Source organism: Sus scrofa, chromosome 5, assembly GCF_000003025.6.
Source record: "Sus scrofa isolate TJ Tabasco breed Duroc chromosome 5, Sscrofa11.1, whole genome shotgun sequence".
Lineage (NCBI taxonomy): Eukaryota > Metazoa > Chordata > Mammalia > Artiodactyla > Suidae > Sus > Sus scrofa.
The window spans coordinates 3,285,006-3,302,754 of NC_010447.5; the positions used below are offsets into that span (position 1 = coordinate 3,285,006).

At 53.0% G+C, this 17,749-nt stretch overlaps 1 protein-coding gene across 2 annotated transcripts; it reads left to right on the plus strand.

The window, feature by feature from the left end:
- On the plus strand, positions 2,038–10,837 carry CDPF1 (cysteine rich DPF motif domain containing 1). Of its 2 annotated transcripts, none has more exons than XM_003125953.4 (4): positions 2,038–2,143; positions 7,143–7,255; positions 8,092–8,203; positions 9,042–10,837. In XM_003125953.4, exons 2-4 carry the CDS (start codon positions 7,143–7,145, stop codon positions 9,186–9,188), a joined length of 372 nt encoding a protein of 123 aa, XP_003126001.1. In that variant the 5' UTR covers positions 2,038–2,143; the 3' UTR covers positions 9,189–10,837. The 2 variants fall into 2 exon arrangements, with proteins under 2 accessions (XP_003126001.1, XP_005655527.1); XM_005655470.3 differs by lacking the exon at positions 2,038–2,143 and adding an exon at positions 2,150–2,501 and having other exon boundaries at positions 9,042–9,639.

Consider the following 17,749-nt stretch of genomic DNA (forward strand, 5'->3'; position numbering starts at 1 on the left):
GCATTTGCAAAGCCTGTGCTAATATCCTGTTAAATATTTACTTAAAAACCTGCAACACTAAAGGCATTTTGTCCATCGGCCACACACTCAGGTCCCAGACTGCATCCTCCCTTCACCCTCCACAGAGAACCAAACTTTCCCTTGAGCCAGAAGAAACCTCCAGTGTGGTGTGTCATGAAGACTTTATCTGGCACTGGTGACGCTGCTGCACTTAGGGAAAATTCATCTTGCCACACACTTAAGAAAGCATGTACTTTCCTGTATGTGTGTTGTACTTTAAAGAGTTTGCTTAAAAAACCACGTCCTGCTTCTGGAAGTTCACTAGCACTGGAAGCAACATGCCAGCCTTTGGACCTGATGATGGCTGTGTCACGTGGGAAAGGTATGTTTGTTTTCGCAAGAAACTGCCAAACTCTCTTCCAAAGCGCCTGTACCATTTTGCATTCCGCCAGCAGCGAATGAGACTTCCTGTCGCTCAGCATCCTCCCCTGCCCTTGGGTTGTCGTGTTGTGGAGTTTGGCTGTTCTATTAGGTGTGCAGTGGTATCTCCCTGCTGTTTTAATTTGCATTTCCCTGATAGCACAGGATGCAGGCCACCTTTTCAGATGCTTATTTGCCATCTGTGTATCCCCTTGGGTGAGGGGTCTGTTCAGTTCTTTTGCCCATTTTTTAATCAAATTGCTTGCTTTCTTCCTGTTGCATTTTAAGAGTTCTTTGTGTGTTTTGGAGAAGAGTCCTGTATCAGATTTGTCTTTGGCAAATTCTTTTGCCCACTCTGTGGCCTGTCTTTTCCTTCTCTTGATTGGGTGCTTATTTCGTGTGCAGTTTCTTTCAGGAAACCATTTTCTTCTAAAGCTTTATTAGATATTTTTAATCTTTTGGGTTTTTGGTAAGCTTTTTCTCTATTAGTAACTGGGACAACTCAAATCAAAATTAACTTTATTTTCTCCCAGAGACCATGGTTTGCTCCGATATTAAGTGATAGCCTATCACTTAACCCTTCCAGCGCAGCTTGTAACTTGTCCAAACGATCTCAAGGCTTTGACATCATTGACGTGATTACCGGTCACGTATCTGAGACTGGATATAGGTCACATTTGAAATACTTCATCAAGACGGTCCACCTTTGGGCAGATCCAGAAATAAAAACCAGCAGTATATAATCTTTGAATTAATCCAAAGAATGTCATTGTTGTAAGCACAGTTGAGGTCCTATGTTCTAGGAACAAAATCAAAGTGCTTATTAGCTCCTGAGGCTCAGGGCAGGAGCCCCTCTTGCTCAGGTCCAGGAATGGTTTTCAGCATTACCAAAATACCTTGTATAATCCTTATTTCTTAATTCCCCGAAAGAAAAAGTCCCAGACCTCAGGGTGTCTGGGTTTCAAATCACCCCCTAACCCCATAAAACGGTGCCCCACACACAGTAGAGGGGAAGAAGTGGGGTGTGATGGTCACAGCCGGTCTAGAACCGGAGGCCTGGGCCAGGGGGAGCTTAGGGTCCAGAGGATCCTTTGAAGCAGGCGTGGTTGGTGCCCCAGGGCGAGGACCTGGAGGCTGAAGGATGGTGGGGCCCGGGTGATGGCGGGCGTTCCAGGCCACTTTACCGCTTTGGAGGAGAAGCTACAAGTCCCTGGGTGCAAACAGCTTTTAAAGGTTGCAGGAAGCGAGAAGGCTCATTTTGAATTCATTTCGTCTGTTGCCTTAGGAGACAGTTGACTTTTCCTGCAGCCCTGGGCCCAGGTCCCGGGGCTCCTGTTCTACTGGGGGGACAGGTAGCAGACCTAAGACCATTTCGGTCCGAGGCGCAGGCTGAGCGAAACCACGTGGCGATGGGGCCGGGTTACCCATGGGCCGCGCGAGGGCCGCACCGGCTCCGTGGAGCTGGATGGGAAGCCCAGGAAGAACCTGACAGCCTCCGCGCAGCCAAGACTGCAGCCCCGTCAGCAGGAGCCGACAAGCAGAACCCAGGCCCCGCCCTGCCGCCGCCAACCGCGAGACCTGAGGTTCCGGAAGCCGCCGCGAGGCGGAAGTCCGCCGAGAAGCCCCGCCCCCGCCCGCGCTGCGCACGCGCCCAGGGCGGACGGCCGCCTTGGGGCGGGGCCGCGCACGCGCCTTGGGCTGGGCCGCGCAGGCGGAGGCGGAGGTGAGTGGTGCGGCCTGACGGTCCGGAGGGTAGTGCGCTTCCCGCTCGCGGGGCCGGCTTGGGCGGCTCAGCGGAGCCCGGCGGGGTTTGGAACCCGGAGGCCCGAGCGGCTGCGCACGTTGCGGCGTTGGGGGCGGGCACGGAGCGGGTGGCCTGCGGGGCGTTGCAGGAACGGAGGGCGAGCACGGAGCGGGTGGACGGAGAGGAAGAGCCCTGCGGAGACGCCGGGATCCTGCGGGGCGCCGCTGCGCCGACCTGACATAGCCAAGGGAAAAGCCAGGGAACACGCGGACAGGGCGATAGACATTAGCCGAAATGAAACAGAAAAGAGGACCATGTCTTATGTTGAAGCCTTCAGGTCATTTGGAGTTTACTTTTGTGTATGGTGTGAGGGTGTGTTGCCGTGGCTGTCCGGCTGTCCCCACACCACTTGCTGAAGAGACTGTCCCCAGTGTATATTCTTGCGTCCTTTGTTGAAGATGAATTGACCATGGGCGTGTGTGTTTATTTCTGGGCTCTCTGCTCTGTTGCATTGATCTGTAGGTCTGTCTCTCTGCCAGTACCATGCCATTTTGATTACTGTAGCTTTGTAGTATTGTAGAAGTCTGGGAGGGTGATGCTTCCTGTTTTGTTCTTTTTCTTCAAGATTGTTTTGGCAATCTTTTGTGGTTCCATATACACTTTTGGGTTATTTGTTCTAGTAAAAAATGTCATGGTTAATTTGATAGGAATCACGTTAAATGTGTAGATTACTTTGGGTGGTATAGCCACTTCAACAGTATTAATTCTTCCAGTCCAAGAGCATGGGCTGTCCTTGCATTTCTTTAATAAATCATCTGCAGTTTCCTTTATTAATGTTTTATACTTTTCGGTGTATAAATCTTTTACCTCCTTGGATAGGTTTATTCCTACATATGTATGTATGTATGTATTTATCTTGGTGTGACTTTAAAAGGTACCTGCAGTTCTTTGGTGGCCTAGTGGTTCAGGGTTTGGCGTTGTCACAGCTGTGACTTGGGTTCAGTCCCTGGCTCAGGAATTTCTGCATGCTTTAGGCATGACCAGAAAGTAAATGAATAAATAAAGGTATTGGCTTTTTTTTTTACATTCCTTTTCTGACATTTCACTCTTAGTGTAAAGCAATGCAGCCCATTATAGCCATTTCACCAAAGCAGAAGTACAGATGGCCATTAGGCACATGAAAAAACTGCTTAACATTGTTAATTATTGGAGAAATGCAAATCAAAATACAATGAGGTACCACCTGACACCAGTCAGAATGGCTATGATTACAAAGTATACAAGTAATGGGAGTTCCCCTCATGACTCCGTGGTTAATGAACCTGACTAGCATCCATGAGGATGCATGTTCAATCCCTGGCCTCACTCAGTGGGTTAAGGATCAGGGTTGCTGTGAGCTGTGGTGCAGGTCACAGATGCAACTTGGATCCCACATTGCTCTGCTCTGGCTCTGGTGTAGGCTGGTGGCTACAGCTGCAATTGGACTCCTAGCCTGGGAACCTCCCTATGCTGCAGGTGTGGCCCTAAAAAGACCAAAAAAAAAAAAAGAAAAGAAAAGAAAAAACCCAGTCTACAAATAACAAATGCTGGAGAGGATGTGGAGAAAAAGGAGCCCTCCTACACTGTTGGTGGGAGAAGTTGGTACAGCCACTATGGAGAATAGTATGGAGTTTCCTCAGAACTAAAATAGAACTAAAGGAGTTCCCATCGTGGCTCAGTGGTTAATGAATCCGACGAGGAACCATGAGGTTGCGGGTTCGATCCCTGGCCTTGCTCAGTGGGTTAAGGATCTGGCGTTGCTGTGGCTGTGGTGTAGGCTGGTGGCTACAGCTCCGATTATACCTCTAGCCTGGGAGCCTCCATGTGCTGCTGGAGTGGCCCTAGAAGAGGCCTAAATAAATAAATAAAATAAAGAAAGAAAGAAATAAAATAGAACTGAAAATGAAGTTACCATGTGATCCAGAAATCCCACTTCTGGGCAAATATCCAGACAGAACTATAATTCAAAAAGATAATGCACCCTTGTGTTCATAGCAGCACTGTTTACAATAGCCAAGACATGGAAAACAATCTAAATGTCCACTGACAGATGGATAAAGGAGAAGTGGTACGTATATACAATGGAGTACTACTCAGCCATAAAAAGAATGAAATAATGCCATTTGTAGCAACATGGATACAACTAGAGATTATACTAAGTGAAGTCAGCAAGAGAAAGACAAATACCATATGTTATTACTTATATGTGGACTCTAAAATATGATAGAAGTGAACCTATTTTGTGAAACAACCAGGAGCAGACCTGTCTTGCCAGGTGGGGGAGGGTGTTGGGGAAGGATGGAGTGGGAGGTTGGGGTTACTGGAGGTCAGCTATTATACATACAACAAGGTCCTACCGTATAGCACGGGACCTGTATTCAATATCCTATGCTAAACCCTAATGGAAAAGAATATAAATATAGGATATGGAATATTATTCTCTGTATATATAAGTGTGTATGTGTGTGTGTGTGTGTGTGTGTGTGTGTATGATCTAAGGAATATTTTAAAAAGAGTGAAAAACCAAACCCCAGAACAGAGGGTCCAAGAACCGCAGGACAACATCAAAGTTCAATGTCCTTGCAGTTGAAATCTCAGTGAGAGAAGGGACAGAAAGGGGCAGGGGACACATTTGAAGTGTCCAAAAGTAATGAAAAGTATCCAACTATGGATCAAGCTGTGTAAACAGGATACACGGGTTTAAAAGGCGTGGGGGAAGCAGATGTGTATTCAAACTCCTGAAAGCCAAAGGTGAACAAAAGCTTCAAGGCAGCCAGAGGGAAACCCCCTGGGTAGAGACCGAGGGTGGGGGGGAAGAGCCCTCCGGGTGTCAGCAGCAGCAGGAATCGAGGCTGGAGGTGCAGGGAATATATCTGAAGCGTCGGGAGCAGCCTGCCGTCTTGGGGGTGGGGGGGCCTCAAAGGCCAAGGAAGGGAGTTTATTCTGTGATCAGGTGGGGAGCCCCTTAGCTTTGACGCACCACCTGGAGCCTTACGTTTTGTAAAATCCTGTTGAATTTTGTCATGAAATGATGGCGTGGTTTTCTTCCTTTGCTGTGGTAGTATCATGAGTTGCCTTCACGGTTTTTCGAGTGTTAAACTAACGTTGCATTCCTGGGTTGGATCCATTGGCCATGATGCTCCAGGTTTCCCATGTATCATTGAATTCGGTGTGCTAATACCGTGCTAAGGATTTTTATTTGCACAGGATATCGGTCTGTAGTTTTTCCTCGAATAGCTTTGTCTTATTAATGGTGCCAGGGTAATAATACTGGCAGTTTAAGCATCCATATAATACTGCCATGGAGTGGCTTGGAAAGTGTTCCTTTCTCATAGTCTGAAACAGTCTCTGTGGGTTGGTATTGCTTCGTCCTTAAATGCTTGCCTATTTGTTGGGAAAGCCGCTGGGCGTGAAGTTTTGCGGGTGTTCTCTTTCCTTTTAAAGGAAAATTTAAATTATGAATTTACTTTTCTTAATTGACATACGGCTATTCAGGTTTTCTATTTCTTTTTGAGTCACTTTTGATAATTGGTGTTTTTTTAAGAAATATGTGCATTTCATCTAAATTGTCAATTTATTGGGTACGAAGTTCACAGCATTCCGTTACTATCCTTTAAATGTCTGCAGCCTTAGTGATATCCCCTGTTTCATTCCTCATTATGGTAACTTGTGTCTTCTTCCCATTTTTCTTTTTATTTATTTTTTCTTTTTATGGCCACACCCACTGCATACGGAAATTCCTGGGCCAAGGACTGAATCCAAGCTGCAGCTGCGACCTCCACCACAGCTGCGGCAACACTGGATCCTTAACCCACTGCCCCAGGCTGGGGATCGACCTGAGCCACTGCAGTCAGATTCTTAACTCACTGTCCCATGGCGGGAACTCTTGTTTTTCTTGATCAGTCTAATGAGAGGTTATCAACTTTATTGAAGTTTTGAAATAACCAGCTTTTGTTTTATTGATTTTTTCCTATTGTTTGTCCATTTTCTGTTTCTTTGATTTCTGTTCTTTATTATTTTATTGTTTATGTTGAGTTTAACTTGCCTTTTTCTACCTTCTTAAGGTAGAAACAATTTTTTTTTTTTTAGCTGTGCCCACTGCGTGTGGAATTTCCTGGGCCAGGAATTGAATCTGCACCACAGTAGTGAGAATGCCAGGTCCTTAACCCCTGAGCCACCGGGAAACTCCAAAACTTAGGTGATTTTAGACCTTCTTTTCTAATTTAAACATTTAAAGTGGTGAATTCCTGGGAGTTCCTATCATGGCTCAGTGGTTAATGAATCCGACTAGGAACCATGAGGTTGCGGGTTTGGTCCCTGCCCTTGCTCAGTGGGTTAAGGATCTGGCGTTGCCGTGAGCTGTGGTGTAGGTTGCAGACGTGGCTCGGATCCCGCGTTGCTGTGGCTGTGGTGTAGGCCGGCGGCTACAGCTCTGATTCAACCCCTAGCCTGGGGACCTCCATGTGCCATGGGAGCGGCCCAAGAAAATGGCAAAAAGATAAAAAATATAATAAAGTAGTGAATTCCCTGGAAACACCGCTTAAGCTGTGTTCTATGTATTTTGACATTTTTTATTTTAGTTTTCATTGAATTCAAAATATTTTCTAATTCTTCTTGTGAGTTCATCTTTGAATTATGCTTTATTTAGAAGTATATCATTAAATTTCCAAATATTTGGAGATTTTCCAGGTATCTCTGTGACTAATTTTAATTTAATTATTTTGGGGTGGAGAACACACTCCGTGATTTCAGGCTTTTAGAGTTTGAGGCTCATGTTATCTTGGTGAGTATCTCACATGCGCTTGGAAATAACGTGTGGCCTTGAGCAGGTGTGGTACTCGCTCTGGGGTTCCTTGTCTGTAAGGAGCAGTGGTGGCTTTGAGATGTTGGGGGGGGTCTCTCTTCTGGACCTGACAGGTCCTGTCTCCTGGTTTTGCAGATGGCGTGTGAGGCAGAGCACAGTCCCTTGGGCATGTTCGAGTGCCAGCTCTGTGCCTTAACAGCCCCTTACAGCTACGTGGGGCAGCGGCCCCCCTACACCCAGTCCATTGTGTGAGTACCAGTGTCCCAGTGGCCCGGGAGGCACAGGGCAAGGTTCTGGGGCCATCCAGCACCTTCCGGTCCCTACCTCCCCGTTCAGCCCAGAGTCCAGCACCTGCTCCAGCTGTGGGGTGGAAACACCTGGCTCAGGCTCAGCAGCTAGGGATGCAGGGGCGGTGCAGGCCGCCCCCGCTGGGGCTGGGCCTTGTTGCCCATCGCGCTGGTTCCTATGAGGCACCTTCTCAGTGGGAGGCGGCCTGCCCTGGCCCTTGTCCTGCTGGGAGTGCGCCCTGAGCACGGCTTCCCAGGCACCTGCCCAGGGAAGGCCTGGAGCAGAGCCACGGGGCCCTGGGGCTTGACTCTTGACCTTCGGCTTGTCCTTCATCAGATGCCACTGCGTGGGGCTGACCAGGACCTCACTCACGTGGGTCAGGCGGGGGGAGGGGGGGGCAGGCTCCTTTCCTCCTGTGTCACCTGGGAACGTGTCGGTCCCCTTTCTGTGCTGCGAGGCCGCCCCTTACCCAGTGCAAGGTGCCTGTTCTCTCTGCGGGAAAGCAGCCACTTGGGAGTGGGCGTCATCCCGGGGCCTCGTGCCCCCCCTCGCCCCCCTCGCCAGGCTGGGGGTGGCCGTGGGGGCGAGGAAGCAGCAGCCCTTCTTTGGCTGCGGAGGAGGGGGTCCTCTCCCTGCGGGTGTCACGGAGCCCAGAGCAGGTCGCATTTCAGCCCCAGGGCTGGGTGAGGGGGTGGCTCCCCAAGCGCACGCGCAGTGGGCAGGTCCGTCCAGCTGCGCGGCCCCCATCAGCAGAGGTTGGGCCGTCCGCCCACCGGCGCCCCTCGGTGTCCCGCAGGCTCCTGGAGGAGAGCTACGTCATGAAGGACCCCTTCACCTCCGACAAGGACAGGTTCCTGATCCTCGGCTCCAGATGCAGTCTGTGCGGCAGGCTGGTGTGCGTGGGCCCGGTGGGTGAGCCGCGGGCGCCCGGCCGCCTCCCCTCCCTGCCTGTGGCGGCGACCTCACATGCGGGGCCGGGGAGAGACCCTTCCCCAGGGCCGGCGAGAGCAGCAGCCTTTCCCGCCCTTGGTGACCCGGGAGCCCTCACAGTCGCTTGGGGGGCGGGCGTCAGGGGTCTCTTCCGGCAGCTGGTCTGCCTTGTCAAGGGTGGGTCCCCGCGGCCCCCAGAGGGGTAGGGGGCAGGCAAGCGGGTCGCTTAGAGCATCCCAGCGGGTTGAGGAAGAGATTCGCCGAGGCTCCGTCCCCCCAAGAGCCCCTCCCCTGCCACCAGCTGTGCTCCTCCCTGGGTGGTGGCGGCCTTTCCCCTTGTTCTGGGCCCTTCCAGGGGGTGGAGGGGCGCTTTCCAGAGGCTTCCTTCACTCCTGTCCCGCCTCGTCAGGCCCAGCCATGCTGCACCCGTGTTATGCATGCATGCATGGGTCAGGAAGCCGAGGGGTGGCGAGGCCCAGCTGGCAGGTCACTGGGTAGCTGGGCCTGTTTGCAAGCCTAGGGCGCCTGGAGGAGCAGGCCCCCATCCTGGAACCATAACCGCTGCCTGCAGCTCTGACCCTGGCTGTTTTGCAATGCCTCCCCCCGCCCCCAGCTCATCTTCCCCTTCTCAATTAGGCGAAGACACCTCCTTAGGGTGGCCGGCCAGGCCCAGGGTCCTGCTCTCCCTTCCCTTGGCTCTGGCTCCACCCCCCACCCGCCCAACTGCCTGGGCCCCGCTGGGACCCTGCCTGCGCCCCCCCGCTGGGAGGAGCCCGGCCTCTGTGAGCGGCCCTGAGCTTCCTCCTCCTCTTGCAGGAATGCAGTCTGTTTTACTGCAGGAGGTTCTGCCTCCCCTGTGCCCAGGAGAACGCTGCTGCTTTCCCTCCGGAAGTTCAGCAAGATTTGGAGAAAAAGAAAAGCCCACGCAAGAGGCCTTCCAGCCAGCACGGCTCTCGGACGTGAGCGCAGCCGGGAACCGGGTCCGCAGTAGTGCCGGCCCTGCACCCGGCTCCGGCTCCCGCTTGCGGGCTTCTGCGGCCTGGGGCAGAGATGGGGCCGAGCTGGGAGCTGCCGTGCCTGGCGCTGTTTCTGGGCCACGGGAGGCAGTGTCTGCAGCCCGAGGGACCTGAGCGACAGGGCCAGAGGACCACGCCGAGAAGGCGCCCAGACCCCGGTGCGCCAGAGCTGCTGTCAGTGCTGAGACGGCGGGCGCCCCTTCCCCTGCCCCCCGCCCTCAAAGGCCCCCTGTAGCAACTGGTGAGAAGCCACCCGTGGGCTCCCCTCTGCCCGCAGGTCTTAGCGGACCCAACAGCTCTGTGCTGTTCTGCAGCTTCTGCGGGGCCAGAGAACCCTTTCCCGGGGGTGTTAGAAATGTGTCTGATGAGAGGATGAATAAAGAGCCTTTACGGATGGATGCCGGCGCTGGGCTTTGTGAGCTGGGGCCACACTGACTGGGGCCCACCGTGAAGGACTCGTGGAGGCAGAGACGCCTCCAGGAGGGGCCGGGGGTGGGGGGCCTGCTCCAGGTCCAGGGTGGACGCTCCAGGACGAGATTGTTGTTTGAAACCAAAACGTTCATCTCACCACAGCCTTCAAAACCCACCAAATAATTTTTAAAAATAGTTTATTTTTTTAAACCATTAAGGCAAAGCTGTACCCTGAAATTAACTCTTTACATTCATCAGTCTTACAGTAGGACATTCCAGATGTGTAAGTTCCCGTGAATTCAGGACAGAAATCAACACATACGATCAGTTCAATCTCCTAAAGGGAAAGTGAATGAGACCCAAGATTTTTTTAAAAATTAAGTTATTTTATATCTGCTTTCTAACTGCCTGGAACCACCAGAGTAAAGTGACAGGTTAGATTCCGTTTGCTCTTCCCCGTAGCCCGGCTGTCCCCAGAGGGTCTGGTCCAGGGAGGGGATGCCAGAGCCTGCTCGGAAAAGATGGGCTTTGGGATTGCCGCTGTTTAGTACAAGACAGAAGGGGCCTGTCAGCCCCTGAGCACTGCGTATAAGGCACCCAAGATCAGGAACAAGCACACACCGCGACGCCAAGGCCAGTCCTGGCGCTGGGAACCTGCGCGGCTCTGCCCCACACGTCCTGGGGGCAGACACATCGGGCGGGCTCTGCCCCAGTATGGAAACAGTGTCTGGGAGACTCAGGGTCTGTGGCTTCTGCCACACGCCCGGGTTGGGCTCTGGAGGTGCCAGAGAACCAGCTGGTATGAATCACTGCCACCGGCGTCTTCCAAAGGGCCGGGATCTTTGGTAACAGCCCACAGGGAGCGATTCCCTGAAGAGCAGACAGCCACCCACTGTGCAGGCCTGGCTCGTGTCTCCTGGGAAATCGGTGCCGCCCAAGCTGGGTCCGAGGCAGCCTCGCTGGTGGGAATGACACAGACTCGCCTGTGCATACCTGGCACGTGAAGCACGGCGAAGGGAACAGGTTTACAGGGAAGTAAATCCCGCGTGGCTCAGGAGCGAGAAGCCCTGATGTGTGTGTGCCTGTGTGCGAGCGTGTGTGCGTGAGCTCGTGTGCAGGGCACACACCGTTGTTTCAGCTTCCTTTGTGTTTCCAACCCGTCCAAAGCCAGGCTACTAACAATTAACACTGATTTCAGAAGAGTCCCAATGTTTGTTATTAGGTGCATGATTGTACGTTAATAAAACGTTTATACTAGGATTTTCAAAAACTCAAATCACAGTATTTAAGACACAGCTATTAACACAGCTCGTTTCACCACAGAGTGTGGAAAAGGTAGTGACACTGGAACACAAACACTGTAATCTTGCCCAAAAGGGGACTGAGTGGTAGCCATCTCCTATGAGGTACATTTTTTTAGGCCTGAAAAAAGGACCAGACCATCTGGGCCTTTAAAAAAGACATTTTCCCAGGAGTTCCCGCTGTGGCGCAACAGGGATTAGCGGCGCCTCTGCAGTGCCAGGACGCGGGTCTGATTCCTGGCCTGGCACAGTGGGTTAAAGGATCCGGCATTGCTGCAGCTGCAGCGTGGGGCACAACTGCGGCTCTGATCTGATCCCTGGCTGGGGCACTCCTTGTGCTGCAGGGCAGCCAAAAAGAAAAAAAAAAAAAACCATTTCCCCAAAATGAATGCTTTTACCTTTGAAAAGCTAAGCCACTCGTCTTCAGGGCCTGTGGCTCCCTCCTCCTTGTCCCAAGAGGCAGGGCTCGTTGGGGTGGGGGTGGCACCGCGCTGTACGGGTTCCTCACATAAGGCATGTCAGGTGCTGGGCGGGGCAGGGAGGAAGGGCAAGAGAGGAGGCTGGTTCTTACCTCCTCTGGGGAAAAACAGGGAGGGTTTGCACATTTGACCCAAACGAGCAAGCATCTGAAAGTAAAAACCTGACCCAGATCTTCATTTGCTGCTTGTGACATAAAAATGGATACTTCTTTGATTTTTTTTTTCGGCCATGTCCATGGTACGTGGAAGCTCCTGGGCCCGGGATCGAACCCTTGCCGCAGCAGAGACAATGCTGGATCCTTAAGCCACTGAGCCACAGAGGAACTCATATTTTTATTTTGCAAGTAGTGCAATTAACAGCCACGGGATCACTGAAATCCTTGATGTTATTACCAGTTGCTTCAGTTGAGATGTGAGCTTGAAGCGGAAGCTGTTGGGCTGTGGTATGTGGCCAAGGCTTCCAGAAGGAGCGGCCGTTGTGCTTCCCAGCGGGACCACATCAGAGAGGCCCCTCGTCCTCAGAGGGGTGGAGAGAAACGGTTATTTCTCTCGTTAGACTGAAATTCCCGGGAAGCAGCTGGTCTGCTGAGAGCCCCGCTCTAGATCTCAGAGGCATCCAGGCGCCTCAAGCTGGAAGCGGTGCGTGGAGATCAGCCCTGGGCAGCAGCCTCTTGCTCTCGGTTCTAATGCGCGGCCCCCTGCCCCCCCCAGAGCACCCCACTCTAATGAAATGAGCTTGAGGAACCTGCCGCAGTCCACGAACACAGCGCGATGGAAGGTGTCAGGGCACTGTTTCAACGAGAGCATCGGGATGCGTTGTCTCCTTTTCTCGCCAAACTTCCAGCGTCACGTTTTGGTTCATATTAGGGTTTCCAGAGCCGCTGGTCTCCCGTGTTCTGAGTGGGACCAAAGGGCTGCCTTGGTTTTCACCCTCGTGTGTTTTACAGGCTGAGGGTGGATGACTCTTTTCCCGAATTGTCTTAAAATGTCACCTAAACACTGACAGAAATCTCAGCAGAAACTCAGACCTCAACCTTCGGAGCCCAGTCTTAGATCTTTCTGGGCAGAGGGTCTCCAGGGAACACGCCGCGGGGAGCATCTCGCCCTGGGGAGGACAGGGTCCAGTCTGTGGGGCGCTGGCAGGGGGGCCGGGCCGTCTGGACATCCCTGCTGGCAGGAAGCTGAGAGTCCCCTCAGCTGTCAACTGGATGCCAAGACCTGGTTGGGAAAAAATCCTCCATCCCAGCGGGTCCCTGTAAGTCCGCCTGGACCAAGGCTTGAGAGAAGCTGCGCCACAAAAAATCGAGAGCAAGTACAGACACTCTGGCTTGGGAACCGCCCGTGCCCACAGCACCCACGCCGTGCACTGGTGAGCGAGTGTGGCAAAATCCTCCCTGGACGCTTCTTGATAATCAGGAAGCCCTCCGTTGATGGCATCGACCTTAGTTTTGGCGACAGTATAATTTCTTTGCCTCGCCTGAATGGACACCGACACTGCAAACCTAAGACCAAGTGACCTCCAGCAGCATGTGCAGCCAACAGGCCAGGCTGACCTCCAGGAAGCTCCTCGCCGCACCCTCGCCCATCTTTAGGGTGGGGAAGATGCCAGCCCGACCCCCTCAAGGGGCCAAGAACCGGAGGAGACAGCAGGACCCTGCGCTGACAGCCTAGGTGGGCAGCCGTGAGCACCTGACATGTTCTAAAAGGGCACTTGGGGTGAAGAGGTACTTTGGGGTGCCCAGTTTTCCCTGGGTCCCTGGAAGCCCCTCCAAAGGCCAGGCCGGTGGTCAAGTGGGCCCCGGCCGCGAGCACCGGACTCGCTGGTTAAAACAATGGGCCTATATTTACACAGGACTTTTTAAGACACCCCCGAGACAGGTGGGGCCATGGGCCAAGACAAAAAACAAAAGAGACCCCACATGTTCCCGGTGTTGCAGCCGTGTTTAAAAAGGACTCAGGCCGGGAGGACACAGGTGCGGCTGGGGGGTGGGTGAGGCCTGGGAAAGCCACCGTCTGACCAAGGCTGGCCTGGAGGCACCCCCTCCAGCCACATCTGCAGGCTCCTGCATGCCCAGCAGGTGTGGCTGAAGAGGGGGCGGGCAGGTCACTGCAGGCGGGGACCATCGCCCGGGGCTCACTCCTGAGCAGCAACTTCTGCGCATTCGTACTTTAAGGCTCCCTTCAAACAAGCCCCTTTAAAAAGCCCTATAACCTTCCAGCCCGGCGTGCACACAGCCAAGGTCAGCAGACCCCGGGCCCTAACCCCAGGTGGTCTGACTGCGGAGTCCCGGGGCCCTTCACGGTAACAGTGCCTTTTGATAGCTCTGCCGAGACAGCCGTCGTGTAGATCTGGGAAAACAGCAGGTGCCGAATGACTGCTTCATTCTTCATCACCGTCCAGCAAAGGCTCTTCCTCGTGCCTGGAGCTTCTGCTCAGATCTCGGGATTCTGCGCTGTTTCTGCGCACTCAGTCCTTAAGCCCGTCCGTGTCCTTGTTTTCTGTGGCCCGGTGTGGGGAACACTCGGGAACAGCGGGACGGTGCGTGCTCTGCTCTTAAAATGAAAGGAGGGAATCCTTTTAACGAGGAGAGCGCTGGCGGGCATTCTGGACGTCTCTCCCCTGGACTCACATTCCTTATTTACGCCCGTGCCTGCATCCTCTTGGCCAGGATGCCTGAAACTCATCCCACAGGAGGGCTGCAGAAAGGTCACAGGGAAACTGGAGACAAGGCGGGAAAGACAGACGGGCTCTGGTGCGCTGGCCACATTCAAACCACACCTGCCGACGGCTGGGGCGCCCGTTGCTGACAGTCCCAGATGTCACGGACAAGGTGTCCTGCAGCCCACAGGCTTCTCAATGGATGGCGGGGGCAGAAGTCAGCGTGGGGCACCCCCAACCAGAAATGCCTAGGAGGCAGGGGGAGGGGGCGCTGCAGGCGGAGCATCCAGACAGAGGCCGCCTGGTAATCTGGGGTCTCTGGGGAGTATGGTGCTTTCTGCCACAAGCGGAGGAAAGGAGGAACCAGGCTGAAACAGTGGGTGAAGAGCAGGTCGAGGTGGTGAAACCGGGTCCCGCCGTGTCCTGCGTCCACCCCGAGGGCAGTGGGCTCCACACTCCTGGTTGGAAGCTTCTGGAACCTGTTTCCATTGTCCCTTATGCTGACATGTTTGCTTGACACCTAGCAAGCCGTAGGGGTGCTCTTCAATTGTTCCTATTTAAACTACTACTGTATATGATACCGGTGAGTAACTGGTCTCAATCTGACAATCAGTGCTCTGAGAAATGTTTGATTAGGTGACCTAACATCCTGCGTGGCCGTTAGTACCTCTGTTATTTAAAGTGAATTTCTTCCTATTAAGAAGTGAGCAATGGCAAGTGACTTCCAAGCTGAGGTCACCTGTGGCCTCCTCGGTGGCTTCGCCTGGGGCATCGCTGGTGGTCCAGCTGGGCCCCAAGAGAGCCAAGAGCTCGCTAATGCCGCTGATGCAGAACCTGGGCCGGCGGTCAGCTCGTGAAATGAGAACTGTTTCAGGCAGGTTTTACGAGAATCCAAACAGAATGAACAAGGCTTCCGAGAGCCTGAAGGTTCACTTTCCAGGCGGCGTCCATTTGGACGGATCTGTTCCCCGGAGCCGGAGGCAGCACACACCCAGAACCAGGATCCAGCCCACAACCCCGAGACCTCGGGCAAGCCGCAGCCCCCCAGGCTCAGCAGCGCAGGAGAAAACACGGCCGCGGAACCCTGCGACTCCCCACTTCACTCCTTGGTGACTCAGGGCGACGCTTGATGGGCGTCATTCCGAAGCAGAAATGCTTTTATTTGCCGCCAACAGATGCTTTGACTGGATCATTCAAAAACTAAAACTAAAAATAAATCAGCACGTGTGTGGTGTGCAAGAGGGTGTCCTAATGGAAACGTCTGCTTTTTTCTCGCCCGCGTCACCATTTCACTTATAACACTCCTGATCCCGGGGGAGTTCCCGTTGTGGCGCAGTGGAAACGAATCCAACTAGTAGCCGTGAGGATGCAGGTTGGCTCCCCGGCCTCACTCAGTGGGTCGGGGATTGGGCGTTGCCATGAGCTGGGGGGTAGGTCACAGACGCGGCGCAGATCCCGTGTTGCTATGGCTGGGGTGTAGGCTGGCAGCTGTAGCTCAGCTCAACCCCTAGTCTGGGAACTTTCATATGCTGAGGGTGCAGCCCTAAAAAGCAAAACAAATTTAAAAAAATAATGCTGCTCTTGGCAATTTTATCCAATTCAATCTGAACCTTTTTATTTTATTTTTTTTCTTTTTCTTTTTGAGCTGAACCTGCAGCATGTGGAAGTTCCCGGGCCAGGGATCGAATTGGAGCCAGAGCTGCTACCGACACCATAGCTGCAGCAATGCGGGAACCTCAGCCCACTGCACTGGGCTGGGGATCAAACTGGCACCTCCATAGAGACAAGCTGGATCATTAAACCACTGGGCATAGCGGGAATGCCAATCCTAACCATTCTTTAACGGCAAATCATCATGACCTTCTAGAACCAAACTTCCCAAAGACAGAGGAGGAGGGGTGTCAAGGGTACAACCAGGTTGTGAGCACTGTGGGTCCAAGAGGCCTCCAGAGACCCCAGGATCCTTAACCCAGGGGGGCAATGGAACTGGCAGACCCAGCCCAGTCTGGCTCAGAGGACGGCACTGCTGAAGGGTCTCTGCTGGGACAACTGATCTACCCTGGTGGACAGAAAAAGAGAACTTCCAGGTCTGAGTGCTCTGGACAAAACCTATAATCAGCACTGCCTTCATCTCTGGGCAAGGCTGAACAGTTAGTTGATCTTTAAGGCTGAAACACCTATTTTATTTTATTTTTTTGCTTTTTAGGGCCGAGCCCACGGCATATGGAGGTTCCCAGGCTAGAGGCTGAATCGGAGCTATAGCTGCCAGCTTACACCAACACCACAGCAACATGGCATCCGAGCTGCATCTGCAACCTACACCACAGCTCACAGCAACGCCGGACCCTTAACCCACTTAACCCACGGAGCGAGGCCAGGGATCGAACCTGCAACGTCATGGTTCCTGGTCAGATCATTTCTGTGGCACCACATTGGGAACTCCCGAAACACCTATTTTTGATGTTGGAAAAACCACCTTATATGTGGATTTGGAAAAGGAGCCCACCCTCGAAATCTTGGTAAAAAACACCAGCCCGTCATGAATCCTGAGACCAAGGAAAACCACCGTTTCATCCCCGCCCCCAACCCCCCCCCACCCCGGTTCTCCAGCTGAGACCCCGAGCCCGCCCCGACCCCAGGCCATGCTATAAAGTCACTCCACTCCAGGGAGCAGCTACCACCATCAAGAGTTAAAAAAATAAAGCTGCATATTTTGGAAAGCAACGTAGAAAAAGACCACAGAGCTGCCTTGACAGAGGGAGCTTCAAAGCGACATCTACAAGTCACTTGTCACTGTGCCCCTGGAAACACCACCGCGGCCCCCAAACCACCTGACTCGGCTGGTTCAGATCTGGGAGGAAGTGGGGGTGAGAGGAATGGGGAGCCAATGTGCTTCCGAGTCTGTCCGGTTCCCGCCGACCACAGAGAACCAAGTTTGGGGGGGGCGGTGCTGGCGACGTGGCTTTCTGGGACCTTCTCCACAAACCTGGGAGCAACAGGCTTTCCCGTATTAGTTACAACCATGAAAATGGCAAACTGAAATGGAACCACTGCGTTTTGATAGCTTATCACATCGTTCTTGGAACTTCTAAATCCTGTGCTTAAAAAGCAGCGTGTTGTCTTTCTTCAAATTCGGGACACAGAACTGAAGTCCTTCAAATAAATATTCTGCTGCTTTTTCAAAATACCTAACCTTCGGGGACATCTAGATTTACATCATTACAAAAGTTTTAAAAGTGCTGATTAGTTTTCCAAATTCTAAAGGAGCACGGGCGTCAAGAGGTGGTGCAAAGGGAAGACGGACGGCGCGTTCTGAGGGGAGTTCAAGGGTAAAGCACTAAGCATCCTGCGCTGGTTAACAGCGGGGGGCGCCACCATCAGACCGCTGACCCGCTTCCTTCTTGTTTTCCAAGCCCTGAGGCCCAGGCGCTTATCATCAGCCTTTCCAGACTCCGCTCCCTCTTCGGAGAACTGGTTAAACAGAGAGACGTGGAATAATAGGATGCCGGTTACCTAGAGCTGGTTAAGCTTTCTGTTGTCCAAGGTGCAAAGCCGCGTTGCTCCCATGTCTCACCTGTAGTGCTGTTGCCTTTAAAAAACAAAAAAAACAAAAACAAAACCCTGGGAAAGTTTCTTCGGTGCGCGCTGGGCCGCGCCC

Coding starts and splice junctions, on each gene's coding strand:
- CDPF1 (XM_003125953.4), top strand. CDS start 7,143: ATGGCGTGTGAGGCAGAGCACAGTCCCTTGGGCATGTTCGAGTGCCAG. Junction 7,256..8,091: donor CCCTACACCCAGTCCATTGT/GTGAGTACCAGT, acceptor GGTGTCCCGCAG/GCTCCTGGAGGAGAGCTACG. Junction 8,204..9,041: donor GGCTGGTGTGCGTGGGCCCG/GTGGGTGAGCCG, acceptor CTCCTCTTGCAG/GAATGCAGTCTGTTTTACTG.